This window comes from Coturnix japonica, chromosome 3 (assembly GCF_001577835.2).
Source record: "Coturnix japonica isolate 7356 chromosome 3, Coturnix japonica 2.1, whole genome shotgun sequence".
Classification (NCBI taxonomy): Eukaryota; Metazoa; Chordata; class Aves; order Galliformes; family Phasianidae; genus Coturnix; species Coturnix japonica.
Window position 1 is genome coordinate 43,588,772 of NC_029518.1, and position 23,873 is coordinate 43,612,644.

The 23,873-nt window shown below is 39.5% G+C and overlaps 1 protein-coding gene across 2 annotated transcripts; it reads left to right on the forward strand.

Annotated features, from left to right (window-relative positions):
• The first annotated feature begins 1,880 nt into the window (after positions 1-1,880).
• IYD (iodotyrosine deiodinase) lies at positions 1,881-22,650 on the forward strand. Of its 2 annotated transcripts, XM_032443734.1 has the most exons (7): positions 1,881-2,010; positions 4,270-4,352; positions 5,628-5,853; positions 14,890-15,084; positions 17,080-17,239; positions 18,415-18,571; positions 20,534-22,650. In XM_032443734.1, exons 3-7 carry the CDS (start codon positions 5,673-5,675, stop codon positions 20,714-20,716), a joined length of 876 nt encoding a protein of 291 aa, XP_032299625.1. In that variant the 5' UTR covers positions 1,881-2,010; positions 4,270-4,352; positions 5,628-5,672; the 3' UTR covers positions 20,717-22,650. The 2 variants fall into 2 exon arrangements, with proteins under 2 accessions (XP_032299625.1, XP_015713684.1); XM_015858198.2 differs by lacking the exons at positions 1,881-2,010; positions 4,270-4,352 and adding an exon at positions 5,245-5,437.
• Positions 22,651-23,873: the final 1,223 nt, after the last annotated feature.

The window sequence follows — 23,873 nt, forward strand, 5'->3', positions numbered from 1 at the left end:
ATTTTTGGGGTGGCCAGTCCACAGTTCAGGCAGAACTGCAAACTGAAATATGAGAAAAGTTGGAGGGGGATGGGCAGACCCACTCAGAGAAGTGGTTGCAGATGCCCTCTGTGGTGAGGACAGGACTTCAGCCTTGTGATAGATTTCTTCGGGAGGCTAGGAGGAGGCTAAAGAAGATGAAACTATCATTCAGAGCATTCAAAGAAGAAAAAAAATCCAGTACCACCAAAAAAAAAAATCCTTTGAACGTAGCTGTTTATAATTACATAGGAATTGAAGGCTTCCTTTCATAGTTGGAAAGTGCTTTCCTAGATGAAGTTTTTAGAGGCTCAGATGTAATCAGCTAAGGAACTCTTCAAACAAGCTTGCTGTGTTTTGATTTGGTGCAAATAAGAAGCGAAGTAATAGAAATAGCTATTCCAAGAATAGCTAGTGCTTTGAAATGCTGATTTTAAATGCTGCATGCTGCCATTTGGCTGTCCCATCATAATAATATGGAATGAAAGACAATTTCCCTCTCTGTAAGCACTCAGAAAAATACCTATAAACAAATGGAAATAAAAAAATCACCTTTTTTTTTTCCTATTTTTTTCTCATTTTATTATATTTTTTCCCTGTATTTCTTCTTTACATCAAAATGACAATAGCAATTTTTCTTATGTCAGCTACAAAGGATATCCAGTTAACAACTTTCTACCACTAACAGATACTGGATTTTACATCACCATTTGAGAAGTCTGCTCATGTAGGGCGCTGCTATAAGTTCACTGTAAACAGTCATTCTCCTGCGCAGTGAACTGATGATGAGAGGAGGTCTGAGATGATGCCTGTGCTGCAGTTAGAAACACAGGAAGAGCATGTGCAAATGCACCAGTGTCAGTGTGGATCTACATGTCTGGGGATGAGGGCTGGAGAGCTGTAGATGCAGGGGAACCAGCATGGGGAGCTGCTTGATTCTTCGGTAAGCTGCTACCTCAAGCCCTTGGTGTCATAATAATTACATGGCTTTGACAACAGAACTGGTTCAGGCCTATATACATACTTATCTGTGTCTATATACATGCTTCTGCTCTGCACCCAGCATCTGCCTTTTTAACTTATGTCTCTGCACTTTGACTCTGCCTTTCTCTCTTTGGCCCAATTTAGAGGTTTCATTTGGTTGGATCTTTTAGCTGGAAACAGTTTTTCTCAACTATATATAAACAGTTTTTCTCAACTATAGGGACAAAGGCACTGACATCCCCTTCCTTGTCCTTAAACATTCCTAATCTGAAGAGGCTGTGGCATCCTCTATTAGGATTTGCACTCCCACCTGCCAGATGGCTACTCATAGCTTATGTATTTTTTTCCGTGCTAGATGGAATGACACAAATGCATGGCCCCAATATTCTTGTTTTTCCCTGTGGTCTTCTATCAAGAGCAAGGGGCCAGGCTACATGTGGGCCACATGTTGAACATAGATGATTTAAGCTATTTTCTGAAATCACATATTTTTAGGACTGCTATTGCTCCCTTAGGTATGAGTAATGGATTATCTGGTAACATGGATCCTAATTAATGGATTCTTTTTTTTTTTTTTTTTTTTTTTAGAACTATATTAATGAATTACACTGTCTACTGTTTTGGTTATTTCTTCTGCCCTGCAACAGAAGGGTGCTATACTGAGGGCAAACGGAAAGAGTTACTCTATTGCATTGTTGTCTCGTGCTTTCATTGCTATGGGATGTAATTGCATTAGCTTCTGTACTGTTAGATTTCAAAAGGCTAGTTCATAAGCAGTAATAACATTTGTGGCAATCTGAGCTAAGTTAATGAAAAAGATAATCAAATCTAATGCTATAGGGCATGATATCTGATATCTCTAGGGGGTCATGAAGAGATCACGCAGCTGACTCAGGGAAGGGAAGGAGGCATTTGTATGGGGGAGTGCAGAAGAAGCAAGAGACAGCAGAAGACTGGGGTCACCTTGCTCAGAAGAGCTGTGAGCTGGTCGCTGATGGAGGCAGGAAGGTATGTGCTAGACCTATCACAAGGATGAAGATGCTTATCAAGCTAATGATATTTTTAGTAATGCCAATGGTGATGTATAAGTTTCAGCTGATCCCAGACATTTGTCTCTATTTGTTGATTGGGAAATTGGATTAAGCAATTTGTGTGTGCTTTTGCCTTGCCTGTAGCAGATACATACTGAGTTAGTGGCTGATTACGGGCAGCATTTGAATAAGATTTTTTTGTTTGTTTCTCAGTAAACCTCAACTTCATGCTGCAACTCACTTCTATGACTGATGCCAACAGAAAAAAATTTGTACCTCTAAGACCATTCCCAGTGGCCATGTTTTCCTGCTTGTAATTATATATGTAGCATATTGTCCATCTGGACACTCACTGCCATGTGTTGTTGTGTCACTTGATGGTCCCAACAAAAGTATGTTCACTGATCAGCATCGGAAATAGCACACATTTTCCATCTTTGCGTGCAACTAATAATGTTAAGCAAGACAGGCATGATGCGGTTACTGAAGATAGCATGCAACAAGGTGTTTTATCTCACAGACTTGTGCTGTATTTGTTGTACTTACCATCTCCATCCTACTCTGTTCTCCTGTATGTTCCATGTTAACATTCTTTTTCTGCTGATCATCCAGCGCTATATCCCGTGTTTATCCATGGCCAAATGCAGAAAGTGAGATGAAATGAGAAGGCTTAGGACTTCACAAAGAGCTCTCTCCTTCCATGTATCTTCACATAGCCGTGATGGAAAGAAACATGGGAGTCATATCCAAAGGGGAGGCGGAGCTGTGGAACTCAGAGCTCAAGTCTGTGTGTCTTTGCTTCCACTCAGTGCAGTTACAGCAGGATGGTGAAATTGTCACAGTCAGTCAGTCCCACTATTCTCAGAAGCGGAGTTGCAACAGCTTAGAACAGAGCTAATGCACTGCACTACCATGCACTTGTATCCTTGCAGCCTATGAATGACATTTGCTCTTTACACACATGTACTTTGAGATAAATGAAGGGCCATATTGGATATTTGAATATGTTTATTTCTCCAGAACAACAACTAAGCACAGAATTCAGTAGGAAAGATATAAAAAAGAGTGTCCGGTCCAAAAACTCTTGTATGAATGTCTGTATCTCTTAAAAATATTAATATGGATTTCACGCTCACTAAAATTTTGGACCTTTGGTGTTTACAACAGCTACTGAATTCTTCTGTCTTCTTTCTAAGCTTGTCAGAAAAGCTTAGATTGTAGGTGTAGGAATATTTGCAGTGTTTCTCCTGACTATTTTGAAAATCACAAAATAAAATATCCAGCTGCTAGGCTTTAGATCTTATCATAAAACAGAAGAAATAATGGTAATAATATTGCTTGAATTTATCATGGTAATAATCATGTAAAGCTTGGATTGAAGAAAATCCAGCAGCGTGTTTAGAAAAAATGATTAAAATCTACTATATACAAATTGACTGTGTCCACCCACCATTCCCACAGCACCTCAGAGCATCACTGTGCTTATATTTTGAGTGTCTGCAGCATGGAGTTATTGAAACTAAATCAGATTTTAATAAAACAAGGTATTGTGGGATTTCTGTGGGGCTGAAGTTCAAATTAAGAGACTTGAATATATAACACCAAATACAGACTTCGTCTGAGTTAATACCAAATGGAATTTTATTTAGTTTTCTTTCTTTCTCTGCTTTACAAGAGTAAAATTAATATCTCATCACCTCTAGGAAAGTGGAAGTTATTCCAGAAGAGTGAGAGATTGCAAGGTTCCCAGCACTGCAAATAGAAGTAGTTATTTTAAACAATAGAATTCAATCTTCCTTATTGCTTCTTTCTCTCTCTTTCTGAATGGGCCTGTCTGTCTGCAGGATGGATTTTCAGCTGCAAAGCATCCCGATACTAGCTTATATGTATGTGAATATTCAAGGTTAACAAGAATGTGTTCCCTGTGGGAGAAATAGTCAGTGCCATTCAGATTACATTTCTCTTTCCTTCTCTGCCATAGAATGGGCTGTCCAAAAAGTGTCTGATGTAACTGTAGGTCTCTTTCTACTCATGCAAACAATTTTGATGTTTACAGCTGGGAGTAGGTGAAGTATTTCTTCCTTGACTGGATGGCCAGCAGGGAGAACAAATGAAATTAAATATCTAAATTAAGAAAACAGAGGATAAATTTAACTCTTTTTTTCCCCTACATTATTATAGCTGTCCTTTCTATTCCTGTAAAGGATGACTTTTAAAATTAATTAATATTTTACAGGAAACCAAGCATCAACGACCCAACCATATGACCCAGGTCATATCTGGACTGGAGAAAAGAAGACTAATGGCTCAGGTTTTCAAGTAGGTTACTCTCATAACCAGAGGCAGATGCCTGTCTATCACTAGTTTTACTGGATTGGATTAACACCATAAGCACATTTTTTCTGTGTCCTCTTTATTTCATCTCTGATGGCATTATGAACTCATCTGGAAGGTTAGGGAGGGAGGTTGCCCAAGGCAGGGCTTGCAGCACACCCCGGCAGGGCACACTGGTCATCGGGATGTCTCTGTAGACTGCTCTCACATATCCTTCATGGGCTTATCCAAAATGTAGATTAACATACAGAGACTTCAAAGCAGGACCTGTGCAGCATGAGATAAGCCTTGGCAGGGGTGGTGCTTATCTGGCACTAAAAGAGCTGGTGGGTGCTGGTGACTGCTTTCAGTCAGTTCCTGCACCCTGCTCTCCATTGCCACCTGACTTTTTATTATCCATCATGGCCCAGCAGTCCCAGATAAAGACACTAATTACATGCTGCTATGTTGTTTCAGTTCCCGAGTAGCTGACTTAGTTAAAAATGGGTTAGACATTGACCATTCTTGGATTAGACCAGGATCCTATTGCTTTTTAATCTTTTGATAAGATAACTAAGTCACAGTTTTAAAACTCACCACAGCATAGATTTCCAGCCTTCAGATCATTCTTACTTTTACTCCCTAAATTCTTTTTTTTTTTTTTCTTCTTTTTTTCCCCCAGACCATCCAGAAGAGACATGGGGTTCTGTAGACAATCTAATTCATACTTCATGCTGAAGTAATGCTACCACTTTGCTTGTCTGTTGTAATGACCTGTTTACACAACCGAGGGTGGCACTGCAAGCCCATATTTGCTTGGTGATACTCTGATTTCCTGGGAACCGTGTAATATTACTAAGTATTCTGAGTTAAACATTGAAGAGATGTCATCAGTTTCTAAAAGTCACATTCCTATTTGGCTCTTTCTCATACTTGTTGTTACAAGCAAGATTACTGGGATCACTGTAACTGAAAAAATAAGGGGAAGGAGTGTTTTGCCTTAGGCTGGGATTTTGGAAGATCTCTTTATTTATTCTGCACGTGTCAGCATTTATGTGTTTGTACGTGGTCAGTGCCTCTGCTAGTTCTTTGTAAGTAGTGTTGTTACAGTTTTACTCCAAAATAGCTAAATCTGGGTCTGCTTAACCACAGATCACAGAGGAGGCTGTGGGGGCAGTGGCTGAAAAGCAGAAGTGAGATAGGGTCAAGGAGTGAACCTTGGGTCCACCCCTTTCTGCTTACTGCCGTTCTGTGCTTCCCATTTCATCTTTTCCTTTTCAGAAGAGAAACTTGAACTTGGAAGGAAGTCTCCACATTTCAGTAGTCATGGCATTCTTTTCCTCCTTAACCCCAGTCTTCGTAGCAATCGTGTGTGTTTTGATTGGGGTAATACTGAAGAAGACTAATAGAGAGAAGGAAAAACGTGACACTACAAGTAAGCCCATATCTCGCCCATGGGTGGATGAAGATCTAAGAGATGGCACTGATCACCACTTAGAGGAAGAAGGTAAGAAAGTCTTATCCAACTGAGCAATTTTGTTGCTTGAATTTGGCCTGCTAATAAGAATGGAGATGCAAACTTCTGGACTTCTTCACTTTGATAGAAATGCATAGTGCTATGCTACTACTGTACCCTGAGCTTGTCAACTTGATGGAACAAGGCTATTCTGGTGTCCTGTTCCTCTTGGTGTTAATCTGTTTCATTTAGAGTCCATAGGTCAGAGTGCAAGAAGAAAATGTATTTTCAGAGTTTGTTGTCTGCCTCATGCCCAGCAGATCTCAGATCTAAGAGGGATTCTGTGTGGAATGTAGGAAAGGAAGGGGATATTGCTAAAATTTCTTCCTAGGATGAGGAACTCTGGGAGGAGAGAGCTTCTGTCTGTAGGCTGACTCGATAGACACCTCATCCTGCTTTACCTACATGAGCTACATGGCATAGTATGTATTTCATTTTAACTCCCCCAGGAAAAAAAGGGAAATAGTTTTGTTACAGTTACGAATGTCCATAAAAATTTTAGCTGGTTTAGAATGGGGATCATTTTTGGAGCTATGTTGAGTCAGATTTTTAAGAACAATAGCAATAGTGATGACACTGATCTCTGTTCACCCAACAGCATATTTGAAGCTGCAGATAGAACAGCTTTTCTTGCAGTAGTTGTTCCCAATTTGCATCTTGGACAAAAGTATGAGCATAAAATACGTACCTTTTCTTCTTTTTGCATGTTCATTATCCTTCATAATCTCCTTTCATTTCTTTGTGATATAAAAACCTACTTGGTTCTGTTCCTATGAAGTTTTTAAACTTAAAATTAATACAGCTCATTCACTCATGCTGGTTCCAAAGACTTTTTTTTCTCTCCCTCTCTCCCATAATGACACATTAATGTAGTCATTTTCTTGGAATCTTGCATCTCATATTGTTTTCTGTACATATACCTATTTCTGAGAAGCATTACTTCTCTCTGTTTCTCGGTGTTCAGTGTGGTTTGAGTTAGTGTTCTGTATCAGTTTCCAGAAATAGTTGGTACTTGGAATGTTTTAAACCATGTTGACTACACATCTACTTAAAAGTTAGTTCAAATGTCATGCCTTCCTTTCTGCAATGCAAAACAAATCCTATACAAAACTGTCCTGTATTTCCCTTTTCTAATGGCTTACCAGTTCTCTTACACTGTTGCAAATTCCTGTGGGTAGTTCAAGTGAAAATTCTGTAAGTTATCATTGTGATATTTATGACTACAGCTGTTTCTATCAGTTTAAAAATGTAGATCCCCTGAGTAAACAAACATATTAGCCTTTAATGAGGACCCTCATTGCTATAGCTCCATATACAAAATGTTATTTTTATTTGTCTTAGTTTTTTTCCTCCTATCTTTAATGCAGGTGCTAAATTCAAAATTGTACTAGTTATAAACAGTTTATAACTTTGTAGGTAGGTAGAATTCTATGCCATTGCTAAAGGAGACTTTTAGTAAAACCACTCTCAGTGCACCATGTAATGCAACATTAAATTAGACTTTCTTGCTATGTTGTTTTAACAAGAAATAATCATCTTTCCCTTAATGCTATGTGAATTAAAGCCAAGATATTTGCATAACAGGCAAGTCTTTTATTTCCAGGTAAAATGATGTAGTTGCACCATGCTTGGTGAAGGTTTTCCTCAGCTGGAAGAAGTCCAGACTAAGTGAGAATAGCATATGACTGTCTTAGAAGGGATCTGTTATTCAGCTCATGCCATAATAAATGATCAAACATGTTCACCTTGTTGTCAGTGTACAAATTGTCACTGACCACAGCAGCTGCCAAAATGGAAACATGGAATGCAAACAGAGGCTTTTTTTTTCTCCTGAACAGTAGGGAATGTTTCATCTGTCATGCAAATCCTACTACTTCACTAATGTTTCTTTATTAGAAAAGCTCACTTCTACTTAAATGTCTCAGGTTGGCTTGTGCTTAAAAAGGTAGCTCCTCTGGAAAGAATTTGAGGTAGATTAGGTGAAGCATTTTTAAGTTGTTGTCTAAAACTGGAACCCGAGTCTGCTTTAGGTAAACAAGCTGAATTTTGTGTAGCCTCCTAATGGGAAAATGCAGCTAAATACCAAGATTTTTTTATACTTGGCCATGACTAAAGGGCACTTTACCAAGGGAAGGATGAAGCCTAGTACTGTGTAGCCCTTGTACATTTCTGAAACACTTCAAGGGGCAGGGTACACCCTGCACCTCCTTAGGAAAGCACTGAACTTGCTCAGGCATCACCAGCACTGTAAACTTTCCTTCAAGTGGCATCAGCAGGGAATGTTTCCCCTCATAGGAGCAAACCTTTGGGCACTAGAGCATTAGGTGCAATTAGCTGATCTGCTTGCATGGGCTCAGTAGAGCCACTTAATGGAAGTGAATAGCAGAAGAGGGAGTCCCAGGTGCTCCCAAGCCTGTCTTTGTTATGCTTTCAGCAACTGAAGAGAAAGATGTTTCTCAGAGCAGCCAGAAACACACTTCTTTGGTTAAGTGGCAAGCATTCAATCAGTAGGTTATTAGCTGGAAGTGCTTCAGGTTTGTTTGCATTTCCATATATTCTATATCCTCTCCCTTCATTTATGAGATCCAGAATGAGGGACTGTTGCGCTGTGGATTGGTACAAATGGTCTATATGTGTGGCTGTATCTTGTACTTGGTCTTGTCTAATTGCCATTTAAACATAGATTAAAAACATGTTTCTTTGGCCTTATCTTGAAGCATGAGCCATGAGGGCTTTCTCCAAATGCTGTGCATCTGATTCCAAAATGGTGGTACCTAATGTCCCACGGCTTCTGTTTTACACAGTTAAATCTAGGTGCTTGCAAAGACAACTGCTAGAAATTATTTAGTCCAGGGAGTCCTTACCTAGTTAATTACTATAATACACCTGTCTCAAATCAGGAACAAACAAGTCACTTTCTGGGTCATATATTCAGATCAATAACATTAATGGATAAGGTAAATACAGAGCCAATTTACAGTGTTGTGGAGGATCAGAATTAATTTTATTTGCAACCTTATTATACTGAGGATCAGCTGCAGAGAATATTAGCAAAGGGATTTTATTGCTGCGTATTTAATTTTGTGGACTTTGCTTGGTAATGTCTTTAAAAAATATAAAGCCATGTGCAAAGGCCCAAATGTTTCATCTCTTCTCAGACTTCAGTGCTTATTGCTTATGATATTTCTTATAACGGACCTCTCCCACTTCAGATGTATTTCAAAGGTCCCCCAGATCTTTCAATAATAATACTATTGATGTGAGTGAGACAGCAGAAATTTAATTTTCCAATTTAGTGACAGTTCATTCTTTGTGTGATTTAGGAACATAAGACTTACTTACATAGACATCACACTTCATTGCATTTATCCCCCTGCTGATGCTTCAGTCTTTGTCATTAGCTGATTGAAGTCTAAACTTGATCCCATTTTCATACATTGCTGGAATGTTATTCTAGAACCTCATAGGTTAAAAAATCTCCTCTGCCTGCTGTCTAACCTTTGCCTACAACCACTGTTTATTGTTCCATCCTCTTTTGTTTGTTCCTAGGATACATTTCCCAGGACTGGGAAGAAAAGTCATAACCTTCCTGTGGTTTACAGACAACAATCAGTTTGGCTCACAGTTTTTCATGTAGTAGATAAACCAGCATTTATTTGCTTTAAGAAATAGTTCATTGCTCTGAAGTACTTAAGAAGCCTTTATGTAGGCTTTATGTAACTGTATTATGGCTTGAATTTACTTTTGCAATGCTATGTTACTAACTTCTTTCTTCCAAGGTCTGTCTCTCCCGTTTGATGCTTCTTTTGGTTAAGATCACTGATCCTTATTGCTCTCTTCCAATACCTGAAAGGTGCTTACAGCGAGAGTGGGGCAAGTCTCTTCTCACTGGTGACAGGTGACAGGACGAGGGGAAATAGCCTCAAGTTGCACCAGGCTAAGTTTATGTTGGATATCATGAGAAATTTCTTTACAGAAAGGGTTGTTAAGCACTGGAATAGGCTCCCCAGGAAGGCAGATGAGTCACCATCCCTGAATGTGTTTTAAAACTTTTTGGATGTGGTGCTCAGGGACATTAGTGGAGCGTTCTTAGAGTTAGGGCAGTATGGTTAGGTCATGGTTGGACGTGATGATTTTTAAGGTATTTTCCAACCTGTGCGATTCTATGATTCCAGGCTCACCTTACTAACAAGTATTTGCATCTCGCAAGTAAGGCACTCCATCTCCTTTAACTTACGATTAGTAGCACATTCAGTTCAGGATTGGATTCGTTAATGAGATTCCTATAGTGGCAGATTATGTAGCAGTCTGCCATCAATCATGCAAAGAAGCACAGGGTCATTTCTCCAGCGCTTTAGGTACAAAGGTCCACAGCCTTTCTTTATATGCATGTAATTACATTCTGTGCGTCATATCATAGAAATTCTAAATGTTGGAAGCAATTCCTTAGAGAATAAACTGAAAGAGCTAGTTGAAAAGCAAACACTTTAGTCTAGACTGAAGTTAGTGGTGATGTTTTTCAATGATCAGCGTCAGAATCAATTATTAATATTACCCTGTAGCCTTTCATAAAACCAAGGAGTGTACAAGTGAAATTTCTTAATGATATAAAAATGAAAGCCAGTAACACATAGAAGTATCACTGTGGGCAAAATAAGTGGCCAGCAAAAATTAAACAACAAGTCATTGTACTCAGTGTGAGTTTATAATATTAGAAACTCAAATGTGTTTCCTTCAAACCAAGACAAAATTTATTACATGATTTGTAGGCTGATTTTAAATTTCCATGTGAAATTCTTGTAAGAAAACAAACATCATTCTAAAATGTATCCAAAGGACACATCTATTATGAGATTTCACTTGGGATATCTAAGCCAGAATCTTTTCAGGTTTGCTTGAAAAGAAGCTTAATGACTGTTGGAGATGTACAACAGAATAGCATTTGTGGGAATGTTGAGATTGTGTCTAACAGGAGAGTTGAATGACTAGCAGGAAGTCTGTTGTCCATCAAATGAAGGAATACACATACATACAAACAAGACACTTGTAGTATTATATAACGTGACCATACAAATGAAGGAATATGTCCAAACATAGCCATTAAAGATATAGAGAGCGTGCACCAAACAGATGGTGTTGATAATGTTTTTAGCTTAGCATATGGATGACATTAACTGCTAAGAATGAATGGTAGACACATGGTAGAATGGAATAAATAATAGATTATTTTATGTTTTAAAAAAATTTCCAGGAGAATTTCAATTTTGTGTTTCAGTTCTGTCGCTTCTAGGTACTTCTTCTGCCTCAGCCAGTATTCCCATTTTAGTGCATTCCGGCATATTTTCGCTTACAATTCTAAATTAGATATTCTAAATTAGATAGTTAGATAAGGTGCTTCTTAAACATTCATTCTTACTAGTCATCTCACCCTTGTCACGTGTTCAATGTCTTTGAAATTATATGCCCTTTTTCCCTGCCATGTTATTACTATGCCAAACCATCTTGGCCGTGGAGTAGCTGCTTTTCTTCTACTTACAAGGAAAAAAATCCAGGAAAATAAACCTAAAAAATTTAACTCAGCTTTACTTTTGGTAATACTGCAAATTTTTCTAACTTTTTAACTTGCTTAACTTCTATTCTTAGCTGCCTGTACGTCATTTACATGATATTTTTATTCAACCAGTTACACCTGAGATGAATTTTGTACCTCTGATATGAAGAAGTGCCAAATGCCTCTGATTCCTTATCCCTGGGTTTTTCAATCTGAGTTGTTCAACTTATTTTTTCTTAATCTTTTAGATTAGAAGCTTTCGTTGCCTTAACTTGTCACGTAGACAATTAGATTGAATTAACTGATAATCTTTTCAGTCTATACTTAGAAAGCTGTGCTTCCACCACATACTTCACAAGGCAATGTTGCTCTTAAAGGTGTGTCCTAATTCAAATGTGACTTTGGGAACTTCTTGTATGTTTCACGCTATCCCATAAGGCAGTGCATCTCAAAAAACTACAGTTGTTTTAAATATATAACTTTTATATTTCTTTCCAATCTACAACATCAATTCTGTTAATGTTTCCTGAACATGTCCAAGTGGATACTGCTAGTGTTGCTTGATTCTTCTCTCCCTGGTCTGTCATGTTTTAAATGAGATATGATTCTATGTCCCATACAGGCACTGACTGCACTTCCAGTTTGCTGTCTTGGCATTCAAATGTACACGAGTAACATGCTCTTTGACTCAGACAATGTACTTAATTCAACTTTCTAACTACTCTCCTCATCTATACAGTTAATTTGATCTTTCTGTTCTTTGACATTTGTGGTTTATCATTTACTCAACTTTCCTTGTGTTTCAAAATCAAGTACAGAGATTACACAGATTTCCTCGTAGCCCTAAACTCCTACTTGACAAACCTCTTTTGTACAGGTTTCAGTAGTTTGTAGACTGGTTTCCGTATCTCTGACCCAAAAGGATTTTTGATTATTTTGAAATAATAGTAGAAAAGGAGATGTCCTTCTGGGCTTATCCAAGACCTTCTTGCAAGTGTTAAACTGTAAAGTTTCCATCACCAGAAAAAAAAGAATGGGAAAAAAAAAAAAAAAAGGAATAGAAGGTATGGTGCATTGCATGTATGTTATTTCCTGTTTTATGAACCTTGCTAAAACCTCATCATATGGAAGTAAATAATGAGAGCACATAAGAGCTGATGGGGCTAAGTTTTTATTGGACATTTCTAAGTTCACAGAATCACAGAATGACCCGCGTTGGAAGGGACCTCAAGGATCATGAAGCTCCAACCCCCCTGCCTGGCAGGCCCACCAAACTTCCATGTTTACTAGATCAGGTTGCCCAGGGCCCCATCCAACCTGGCCTTGAACACCACCAGGGATGTGGCATCCACAACCTCCCTGGGCAGCCTGTTCCAGGGCCTAACCACTCTCCCAGTAAAGAAATTTATATAAGTTATTATAGATAGACTCGAATTATCCTATTTCCATTTCTCAGGGCACTCAACATTATAAGCTTAGGAAATGAATAGGAATGGTCACTACAGCATACTAGTATAAATTCAGTATAGTTTTTTAGTTACATTATGCCTTATGATACACATGCACAACCTCAGCTGATGAGTTTTTTGTTATCATAAAGACAACATTTTTCCCATTTAGAAACTCCTTATGTAAGTGCTCGTAGATAGAATTAGGATGTGTGTCAGCGTTACTTTTAATTCTCAGTTCAGCAATGTGTATTTTGGTTATATCAGAAATACCTGTATACATAAGATGGATTTTGAGAGGCCACTGCAGGCAGCTATCCAGCTTTCAGGCCTATAAATCCTTCAAGAGGATATTCTGAGATAATTTATGCACCCCAAACTTGCAAGTTTTTGTATCCTGGCTGTTTCAAAGAAGTGTAATCTCTCTGTAACCCTCCTGGTTTAGTTTACTTCCCAGTACAGTGTAAACATAGCCTTTATAACCCAGTGGTATTCCCTTCGCTGAGTGTGGAGGAGGAGCAGCAGAAAGGAGGTGTGCGATAATTTCTGATGGAGGTCATTAGGATCCTAGCAAAGAGCAAGTTCTAGCCAGCTAGTTGCTACTTGAATAATAAATAATCTGCTGTACTACATGTAAAGCACAAAGGGAATGCTAGAAAAAAAGCATCCTCTTTCTTTTTTTCTTTTCCTTTTTCTTTTTTTTTCTTTTTTCTTTTTTTTTTTTTTTTTCCAGTTTGAGTGCTTAAGATTCCCACAAAATAATTTTTACAACTTGTCTCTGCTTCCCATTGCCCTGTGGCCTTGCAGGCTTGACTGAGCGTGCCTATCGCAGCTATGAAATGCTAAAAAGAATAAAGTTTTTTGGGTGACTTGTTTGTATATAAAATGAAAAATATGTTATAGGGAGTCTGGAATCTCTGCTTAGGTTCAACATGTGCAACTGGATATATTGCATCCCCTTGCACAAGCTGAGCCACACTTGTGAATATTTCACTGGTGTTTATAAAATTAACAAAAATCAGCCTGGTCTCTAAAGCAACTGCATACTTCAAAAGCACAGAATTAGCTGCTGTTTGAATTTGCATTGGAGACTGCTATGATTTTGAAATAACAGCCTAATGGCAAGTGGAAAAACACTGGAATATTTTTTTCCTGACTCAGCCCTTTGTAGCAGATTGCTCAATACTATCGACTAGCAGAAATGCACAATTTAAATGCTTTTAACTTCCATGTCATAGCGGCAAAAAATGCCACTGTTAATTCTAGGAACACAGAGGAGAAAAAAAATAGATTTCAGAGAGAGCAGAAGATGTATTTTATGATACTAAAAAATAAAAAGAATGCTTAATTTCAGTGAAATTAGGAACCATTTTGATTTCTTAAATTAAAAACAAGAAACACAACACCCTATGTTTGATATGCTATCCTAAGTATAAATGCCTATTACCCATTGCCCCTTTTGCTGAAGGTCTCCTGAAACCAAAGAACGTAACCACAAAGTCCCATTTGCACATAGCCTATGAAACATGAACATAGGAAGAAGCTGACATTCAGTTCTTCAGAGGAAATCTTAAACATCTTGATACTTAAGCTCTCTTCTTCAGTAATTTGATTGATTTTTCTTTTTTCTTATTAGACTGCTTGGGGATGCACATACGTGTTCAGATTTGCTTACAGAGAAAAGTGGGCTCAAAAGCTGCCCACCTTTTCACTGTTGTTTCAGCTTATAATCCACTTTTACAAGATAACTTGCAGACTGTAGAGCTAAAGGATGTAGCTTCTTCCTGGATCACAGTTCCTACAGCCAGTTTTCTTCTGCCTCTTGGTATTTAAACAAAGTTTTCATGTTAGCTGGAGCTTGGGATCAATGAGGTGTGTCAATGGGAACCTCAGACTTTGGCTGTTCGGTAGTGTAGAAGCGCAATGTATGTCAGTACAGACCAAAGTGCATTATGGCAGTGAACGTCAAAGACTACAGTGTTCTCCAGTTAAAAAAAAAAATCCCTAACTGCTTTTATTTTCTTGCAGAGAACGATGAAGAGTGGCAAGGACTTGATGAAAATGTTGCCCATGTCCCCTTTGTTGCAGAGCGCTACTCTGAGGCTGAAATGATTAAAAGGTCACGGTCATTTTATGAACTTCTCAGTAAGAGGCGGTCTGTAAGGTTTCTCAGTGATGAATCAGTCCCCAGGGAGGTTATTGATAATGTCATCAGAGCAGCAGGTAGGTAGTGCATTGTTTAAAGTCTGAAAAAAAACCACAACCTTCAGTATGGCTGTTCCACTGCGTAAAAGTGATATGAAAAAGCCAAGGGAACTGGCACTTGGATTGCGGTCTTCCTAGACTCATCTGAAGCCATAAAGAGTAAGCACTCATTGGTTGCTTAGAAATTAATCAGCTTCAATGACTGTATGTTAAGGACTTGTTTGGAGCACTTCTCTTATAGTTTTAATGCCCCTGAAAGGGGAAAAAAAAATCAAAAACATGAAAAAAATCTCATTTTTAAGCTTTAAAAGTTATTTTTATTAGAAGTTAAATGCATTTCAGTGACATATCTTTCAGATAGGAACACTGAAGTGTTTGCTCTCAAAAAAAAAAGTCAAATCATTCGTACTTCATGCGCTTTCAAATTTCATTCCTCGTGATATTCTTCACATGTATTTTCTGGTTGTTGTTTTTCCCCAGGTAAATTTAAGAGTTTGATTCAGATGTGGGAAACATTTCAGATAATGTAAATGGTTAAGATTTATTTTTGGTAAAATAGTATCCTTTTAAGAGCAGAAATAAACCGTTTCCTATTTTTCCAGTATCATTGCCAGGGTCCTGTTGCATGACTGGTATGTATGCAGAGGACCTTGATCATAGTTTGGCTGAGGCTCAGATATGAATTTTCATTTTTTTGAGAACTCATGTTTCAAATCACCACTGTAATGTCCCCATCTAATCCCATCTCTGCTTTAGCAGCACTGACTTCAGCCAGTAGCGTGTCTGATGCTCATCGTTTATCTTAATTCTGTGAACTTGCTGCTGTTAGCACAGAACAATATTCATAAGCTACCTTAGAGAAAAGTTCAATAGACTTTAATAGGATTATTAATAAGGAGATTCTTAGCATTTGAGGTGCATTGTTTTCTCTTTAAAACTGTAATCAGCTTTGTAACTGCACTGTAACAAGACTCCATCTTCCTCTAATTAGCTGGGAGTCATTAGAACACTGAACATGTTTTAGCAAATGCACCAACGTGAACAAGCCTGGAGTACAGATGAAGTACTTTGTAAGCCTGAAAGCTTTGGGCTGTGCAGAGGAAAAGAAAACAATGCAAAACATAAATGTTATCCATTCTTATCCAAACCCAAGGGAGAGACGAGGTTCTTGATACAAACAGATTTTAATATAAAGGATAAATAGTTCAAGCTGCTTATTCAGGGTTTCTCAAGCTGAAGTCAGTGCTCACACGAGCAAATGTAGCACATATCCAAGAATTTCAAATATTTTAAGTGTTTGTGTGGAGCTAGAGAGATTTCAACAGTGTTCTTTGCCCTATATCTCTGTGAGCTTGCACAGACAACTATATTCTTCAGCTTCTGGCTTTCATTTGTTAGGCATTTAAAATATTCTCCAGTAGTGTCAAAGTGATTGAAGCTCAATGAGTAAGTGGAGACTGAATACATACATAGACCAGCTGTCTTGGGACAACAAATTCAAACCTGTATGCTATATGGCAGGTGCCTGCATTGTGCAGTTACTCATATTCGTCAGCCAGAGACAGATTCCTGCGGGTGGTTAGACTTCTTTCCTTGAAATCTATTAGCTTTGCCCTTCAGCTAAAACCATTTCTGAGTTTGTTGCATATTCAGATGATGTGCTGCTTTGGGCATAATAATTTGCATTAACATTGCTGTATGCATGTGTTGCATCACAATATTGCCATATCATAAAGAACCACAAATGAATTTTTACAAATCCTCAACTTTTCCTAACTGTTAAATGGAAATTTGAAAGAACTAACCTCAGTCACTGGATGGAATTTTATACTTAGAAATGCAGAGGTTGTCTGCTTGAACTTATCTCTGTCCTTTTCTCCCTGTTCATCAGTTTTTCTTTCCCATTGCTCTAATGGTGGAAAGCCCTTGGGGAAGAGCTTACACCTCTCACTGCACACCCTCTCCCAGAATTCTACCAGCTGCTTCTTCATCTTTTCCCATTCTTGTACTAAGGTACCTCACCCAGTGGAGCGCACACTGAGCCCTGGACCTTTGTGGTAGTGCAAGATCCAGATTTAAAACATAAGATTCGGGAGATCGTAGAAGAAGAAGAAGAAATAAACTATAAAAAAAGGATGGGAGATAGATGGGTTAATGACCTCAAGAGATTAAGGTATGAAAAGATGAATTGGTTAAGAGTGTTGGAGGGAGATGTGTTTTGGTCTTGGGAAAACTACACTGAGAGTTTTATTCATGCTTTTCTTTTTGAATTTTGGCATTTATTTTGAGTAAGGAAAAACAACAGCAAACACCAACAAACACCACATAAAACCTTTGAAGATATATATTTTGTAAATCTTGTTTTAAAGATGTTCTTTTTATTCTCTATTCCTTAAGCTTTCCCCATTTACTGGTGCTGCACAGAAAGGCAGCTGTAAACATTTCCCACTTCCTGATTGCAGAGAAAGAAGAAATATGAGGTCAGAGGCTGTCCCTGCCAGTGTGGTGCTGAAGTGTCTATACTGTGATCCTTATACTAATTTTCAGTTGGGCTTCCTCCCAAATTCCTGTCTGAGAGAAGCTGGAGCTCCATTGCCCCAGCAGGAGTTGCATTTCTATCTTTATGTTAATTCTGGCTACTTGTTATGACTGTGCTTCAGCCTTACCAGAAAAAGGATGAAATAAGGGATCTGAATGTTCAGAATACCCTTCCCTGTTGTTTGGTTTTGTCTTGATTTTCAAGATAATGAGAATCTTATTGAAAGCACCACAGTCTAGAAAATTAACATGATAAAAGAAGCCTATCTTGATTTCTTCTAGTATACTTTTACTTTCCTTCCTCCTTCTCTGTTTTTAGATATTTTTAAGATATAAGATTGGCAAGAAAAACCTAAAAATATGCATAGATCCTTGGTGGCTGATCCATAAAATTCTGTTGAATAAAAGTGATTACACATTCTCCATTTCGAGACTTTTCCAAGCATTTGAGTTTGATGACAACCGGTAGAGCTGCAGGTCTGCACAATTTGAGGAATTAAATCATCTTAAGGACTAATGCTTGTGAGGCCAGTTCAAAGATAAGAGGTCAAGACCAAGCTCCTATTTTTGCAATTCTACTTTTCAGTTCCTCAGCTGAATGTGTTAAACCTCAGAACTCTATTCAGGCTTTTTTTTGCAGAAATGTTTCTGTTTAAGCTGATAATACTTAATCCTCTACAGAATATGTTTTAAGTTTTAGCCTACTGCTGTAATTGTCACATACCTTTACTGGACCTTCGCAGATAGCAAATGTGACTTATGGGAAAGTGAAAGAGTTGCAAAATAAATGTCTTAAATATTCTTTTGCAGAACAAACTGGGTCAAAGAATACTTGGACACTGCCCCCTATCTGATCCTTATTTTCAAGCAGGTGTATGGGAGGCTTCCAAATGGCAAAAAGAAGACCCACTACTACAATGAAATCAGTGTATCTATTGCCTGTGGTATGCTGCTTGCTGCACTGCAGGTATGTTGACAGAACTGGCACACTGAGAAGTCACTATATCGGTTTCAATTACATATCAAAACTGTTCTGCCAAAATAAGGATGGAATCGAATTTAGATTTTAACATTCAGTCCTTCAGACTGTCCAAATCCTGGCAGTATATCTTAGTTTTTGAGCTTTAAAGTTACTCTGCATAGGCCCTTGTCTGTGCTGATTCCTATTGTCAGTACTCTTAAGAAGAAGAAAAATGCAGTGCAACTTACTTTCAGAGTTATCACTGTTCTCCTATCACCTGCTTCAGCATCTGTGGTTTCTGCCTTATGTAGTTTCTGCTTTATGTTAACAGGGATGACAAAGGTCTGTAGGTTACCAAAGTATGACTGTACAGCACCACATTTTCAGTAACCTCTAAAAAATGGCTTGACCCCGAACCAATTTAGTTCACAATGCTGGAAAAAATATCAGGGACATATTTTACTGAACAGACTGTACAATTTCAATCTGTCTTTCTGAGATATTTCTGAAAATGTACTGATTCTAAAGCTCAGCATGCTTGGCACCAACCAGTCGGATTTTCTCTGTGGTTTCTCAGCACTCACTTTTGCTTGATGTATCTGATGTACTCACACATATACTTAATCAGTGAAGATATTCTGATTGTTAGCTTGGACTGTCAGCAGGATAACAGTAAGCTGCCATCTCTTACATTAGGCCAGTCCCCCATCGGGAACTGCCAATTCTCCTCCACTCTGTTGGGAGTGGCATTTCCAAGCCTGCATTGTTGTTCCTTAGGAGAATCTTCAGGATGGGATGTCTGAGAAGAGGGCAGTGCAGATGCACATCACTGGGGGTACTGCTGTTCCACAGCTGCACAGGAGCCTCTATTTTCTCCCCATAGAGCTGACAGCAAAGTGGATGCACAAGGAATAGGACAGAACCAGCGTTATGTCACAGGTGCCTAAATTGGACACTGTAGGAGTGACAAAGCTCCACTTTCTGCCAGCTCACCATCAAGTGGGACTTCTGAGACTCCCTACCAACTGTTAGTCTCTTTAATGCTATCTCTTCCCCAGCTCTTAGAAGTTAATTGACAACACTAAAGGACACAGTGCCATGGACTACTATTAGCTCTTCTCTTCAGAAGATCACAGATACTACTGAATACGAGAAGCATATTGCCTGTGCATGTATCTGTGCCTGTCTTTTGTATCTCAAAGCCAACCAACATGCTTTGCATTACGTGCACAACACCTAAGAAGAACCTCTGCTGTGTGGCCATGATTTTTGGATAATGTCAGCTCTTTCTTATTTGTCAGATCATTTAGCTCTTTTTATTTTTTATTTTTTATGAGATTTCACGTGAGGGCAGAGTGATGCACAGACTTATTTTTGGTTTCTGATGCAAGCCAGAATGTTTGTCACAGACTCCTATGACAAGTTCTGAGGCAGACGCTGCGTCTCCTACCCCTGTGAGGTACAGAACTTGAGCAGGAGCAAACATTCAGAAAGCTGTAAGACATCTTCCTGCCAACAATCTGAGTTTAAGAACCAAAACATTTCTCTGTGTGAGTGATGAACCCCATGGGGTGATATTACAGTGAAAGCTTCACAAGTGCCTCCCATCTTCACAGTAACCACAGGTTCCCTGTCATGACACACCACCGGCAGACTCCTGCTATGCAAAGTACAGGTATGTTAGAGAACAGAGCTATTTCCATTAGCCTGGGCTCTTGCTGCAGTGGAAAGATGCTGGTTTTGTTGTGTTTGTGTTTTGTTTTTTTTCCCCTGTATGCAAAATAGGCATCTTTCATGGCTCTGCTGAGGCAGTGAGTAAATGGGATGTTCTAAAGCCTGCAGAAGGGTGTAATGAGACACTGTTTAAGGGCTAGTCAGTATGAGAATGTGTACAGGTCTCAGGAGAATAATGTTTACAAAACCACCTAGCACACACCTTTGTTTCACTCTGCTCCTGTCTCCTTGCAGAATGCCGGTCTGTACACAGTGACCACCACACCCTTGAACTGTGGCCCCCAGCTGCGGGCACTGCTCCACCGCCCAGTGAATGAGAAGCTGCTCTTGCTGCTCCCCGTGGGCTATCCCAAGAAAGATGCCACTGTGCCTGCACTGACTCGAAAGCCATTAGAAGACATTATGGTGATGATGTGAACCCAGGGCCACGAGGAGAGAGCACAACCTACTGCCTGCTAGGAAGCAGCAGCCTACTGAAGTTGTTGCTTTTCCTGTGTATTATGCCCAGCTTTTATGCTCACATATTACTGCTGCTCTGACTGTTTACACCCTTGCACCTTTTAGTGCTAGTAACCACGGTGCCTGCTTCTACTAACAGCAGCAAGTAGTCATGCATGGTGCATTTAACAGGTATTATTACCAATGAACCTAACCAGTCATTCCAAGAGACAAGTACAGTAACATTTAAATGACCTTCATCACTTCATTTTTCTTATGCACTGTAAGGACAAATCTTTCCTTGAACTAGAACACATATTTTCCTTACATTTTTGTGATTACTATTGAACAGCTATTTTTAATTCATAATTTTAACGGAGGTTTTATATCACAGAATCACAGTATCATTAAAAATGGAAAAGACCTCCAAGGTTATCTAGTCCAACTGTCCACCTACCACCAATATTTCCCCACTAAACCATATCCCTCAGTACTACATCTAAACATTTCTTGAGCACCTCCAGTGATGGTGACCCCACCGCCTCCCTGGGCAGCCTGTTCCAGTGCCTGACTATTCCTGAATCTGAACCTCTCCTGGCACAAGCACTGAGTAAACTGCCCTGTAGTTATATATATATATACATATATATATATATATATATTGCCCTTCTTTCCTTCTTGGAAGAAGCCACCTTGAGGCATGGAGTTAACTGCCTCACCCTAGACAAATCCCTGGGTAGATCTCCCCCCTTTCCCTCAAATGCCAGAGCCTCAAACCAATTGTATAATGGTACCTAGGAAACAAGGTATGTAGGGATGGGGTTTGCATGCAACGCTGAGCTGAGACCTGTTTCCATTCCTCCCCATCTCTTAGGTCCCCTCCCTCTGCCTGGCAGCACCAGGAGAGGGGTCTGCCACTGTTTGAGGGGTATCACTTCAGTTCTTATCACGTGTATAGCAGGGAGTCGCTCTACCAGACTATCTCCTGCTCACACACACTGATGCTCCTTAACTTCACCTCTTCCTTGAGCTCTGCCACCATGCTGGGCAGATCGCCCACCAGCTCACACTCAAGCAGGCGGTCTCCCTGCCGCCCTCCACTGGCAGCAACAGGCTGATGCACTCCCTGCAGCCACACAACTGAAATCCCACATTCTTTTTGGCAAGAGCTTTCTGCCCAGTGCAGACTATGGCTGAATTCGGAGTCTGCGAGGCAGCCGACCATCCCTGCGCGCACTGCCGGCACCACGCCATGATAGCTGCACTCCGAAGGGACCGCCTATGTACTGCGAGGGTTTGCCTGCTGTCACTCCGCCCAACACCGGGTCAGTACCCCCCGTCCCCTTAACCGTGATCAGATTTGTTCATGAGGAAGGCGTTTTCCCCGTGTGCTTTTCCCTGCTCAGTAGTAGCAATAGTGAGATAGCGTTAAGCTCCCCCAGCTTAACACTGACAATTTGAGACACTCTGACACGTGAAAGGTGCTTTCCTGTCACACCAAACCAGGCGTATTTCAACCTGTTTTAAGGCTGTTTCTGCCACCATCAGCATTGCCTGCCGAGGGTCCCGCTTGGAGGCAGGTTTGGAGGAGCGCCGTGCGCTGGTCGCACAGCGGGTGTTTGCAGTGTCTGTGCGGGCAGTGCCCCCTGGTGGCGCTCCAGATTGTGGCTCCCAAGTATCAGGAATACACCTCTCAGCTGGGATAACAACTCATCCTTCTGCATAGAAGCAATTCTGCCCTACCAGGCCCCCTCACAAAGCACTTTTCATCTGCTACAAAAGTAAATATGCCCTGTTTTTTTCTTTTTTTTAATTCAGAGCTCATGTGGATATTGGGCTGTACCTTTGTCACTCAACATTATCTTCTATAGCTTGGAAATAAAGTGCTTCTGTCTGGCCCAATTTGCAAAAGAGATTGTGTGTTTGCGTGCATTTATTCCACAACAGCTCTCAGAGAATCTTTATCAGACTAGTTCAGTTTAAGCCACCACGAGCTTGTATGCCTGAGTCAATTTGTTGCATGTATAAGACGATCATATTATGGCTTTTTAATTAAGAAATGAAGAACCAAGCCACATTAAAATATGCCCACAGTTGTCATGATATTAAACATTGCTATACATCAACATACCTATTTTTACTGAAAAAAGATATTTTATGTTGTTTTGTTCTGTTTTTGTTTGTTTGTTTTGTTTCCTTCCAAATGTTGATGATGGAAACTGATAGACACATAGTGGCTGAAGAAAACAAGATCACATGCTGTTGCAGAAATATTAAGTCAGGGCCTGAAGCAGTGATTGAGCACCTGTTGGGAGGGCAGGGCCAACTCAAGGGAGCTCAGATGCATTCAATACACCTGAGTAACCAGAAGGAGTGGATCTTGGCTCCACCTCTTCCTAGGCTTCATTTAAGGGTTGGCAGTGAAGGTAAGGGTATCTTGCTTGAGATCCTTGTCTATCCTGGGCCTTCCAAATGTAAGTAGAACTTTCTTTTTTGCCTTTGTTTTTGTGTCTGTGGTTGTTGTGCTTGAGCACATCCTCACCTGCTGTAGCCTAGAACTTTGCTACTTTGCTATCACTGCTGCATTTTCCATCACGTTACAGCATTACACACACCTGCTGCATGAGGAAATTCTACCCAGCAAAGCACTTCTGAAATCATGATGAACTCATGTAAAAGATGACTTTTTCATAGAAAAACTTACTCAAAGGCAAATAACCCAGCAGTGCTACACCTGCTGATGATACTGTGGAAACTCTTCCAAATTATGCTGCTGTTGCGACAAGCCTACTTGCTATGATTTTAATCTAGGCTGCAGCATTTTGAAGACCATTAAACAAGCAGATGTGAAGACAATATCTGGCTGATTTACCTTTTTAAATGTTATGTAAATCTTATGGATTTCTGGAAAAATCAATACTGAGGAAGTGCTTGGGCACTCTAAGGCAAGATGCATAATACCTCAATGCTAGGTACTAACAGGACATGCATTCACAGCACTTGTCTTTTTCTCTTTGCAAAATGCTCAGAATAGTGCACAGAAATAAAACATAAAAGCTAATTCTGACAGACTTTACAAATGCTGAGAACATCTATTCCAGAAGGGCTGAGGTTTGATTTCATGTTGCTGTTACTA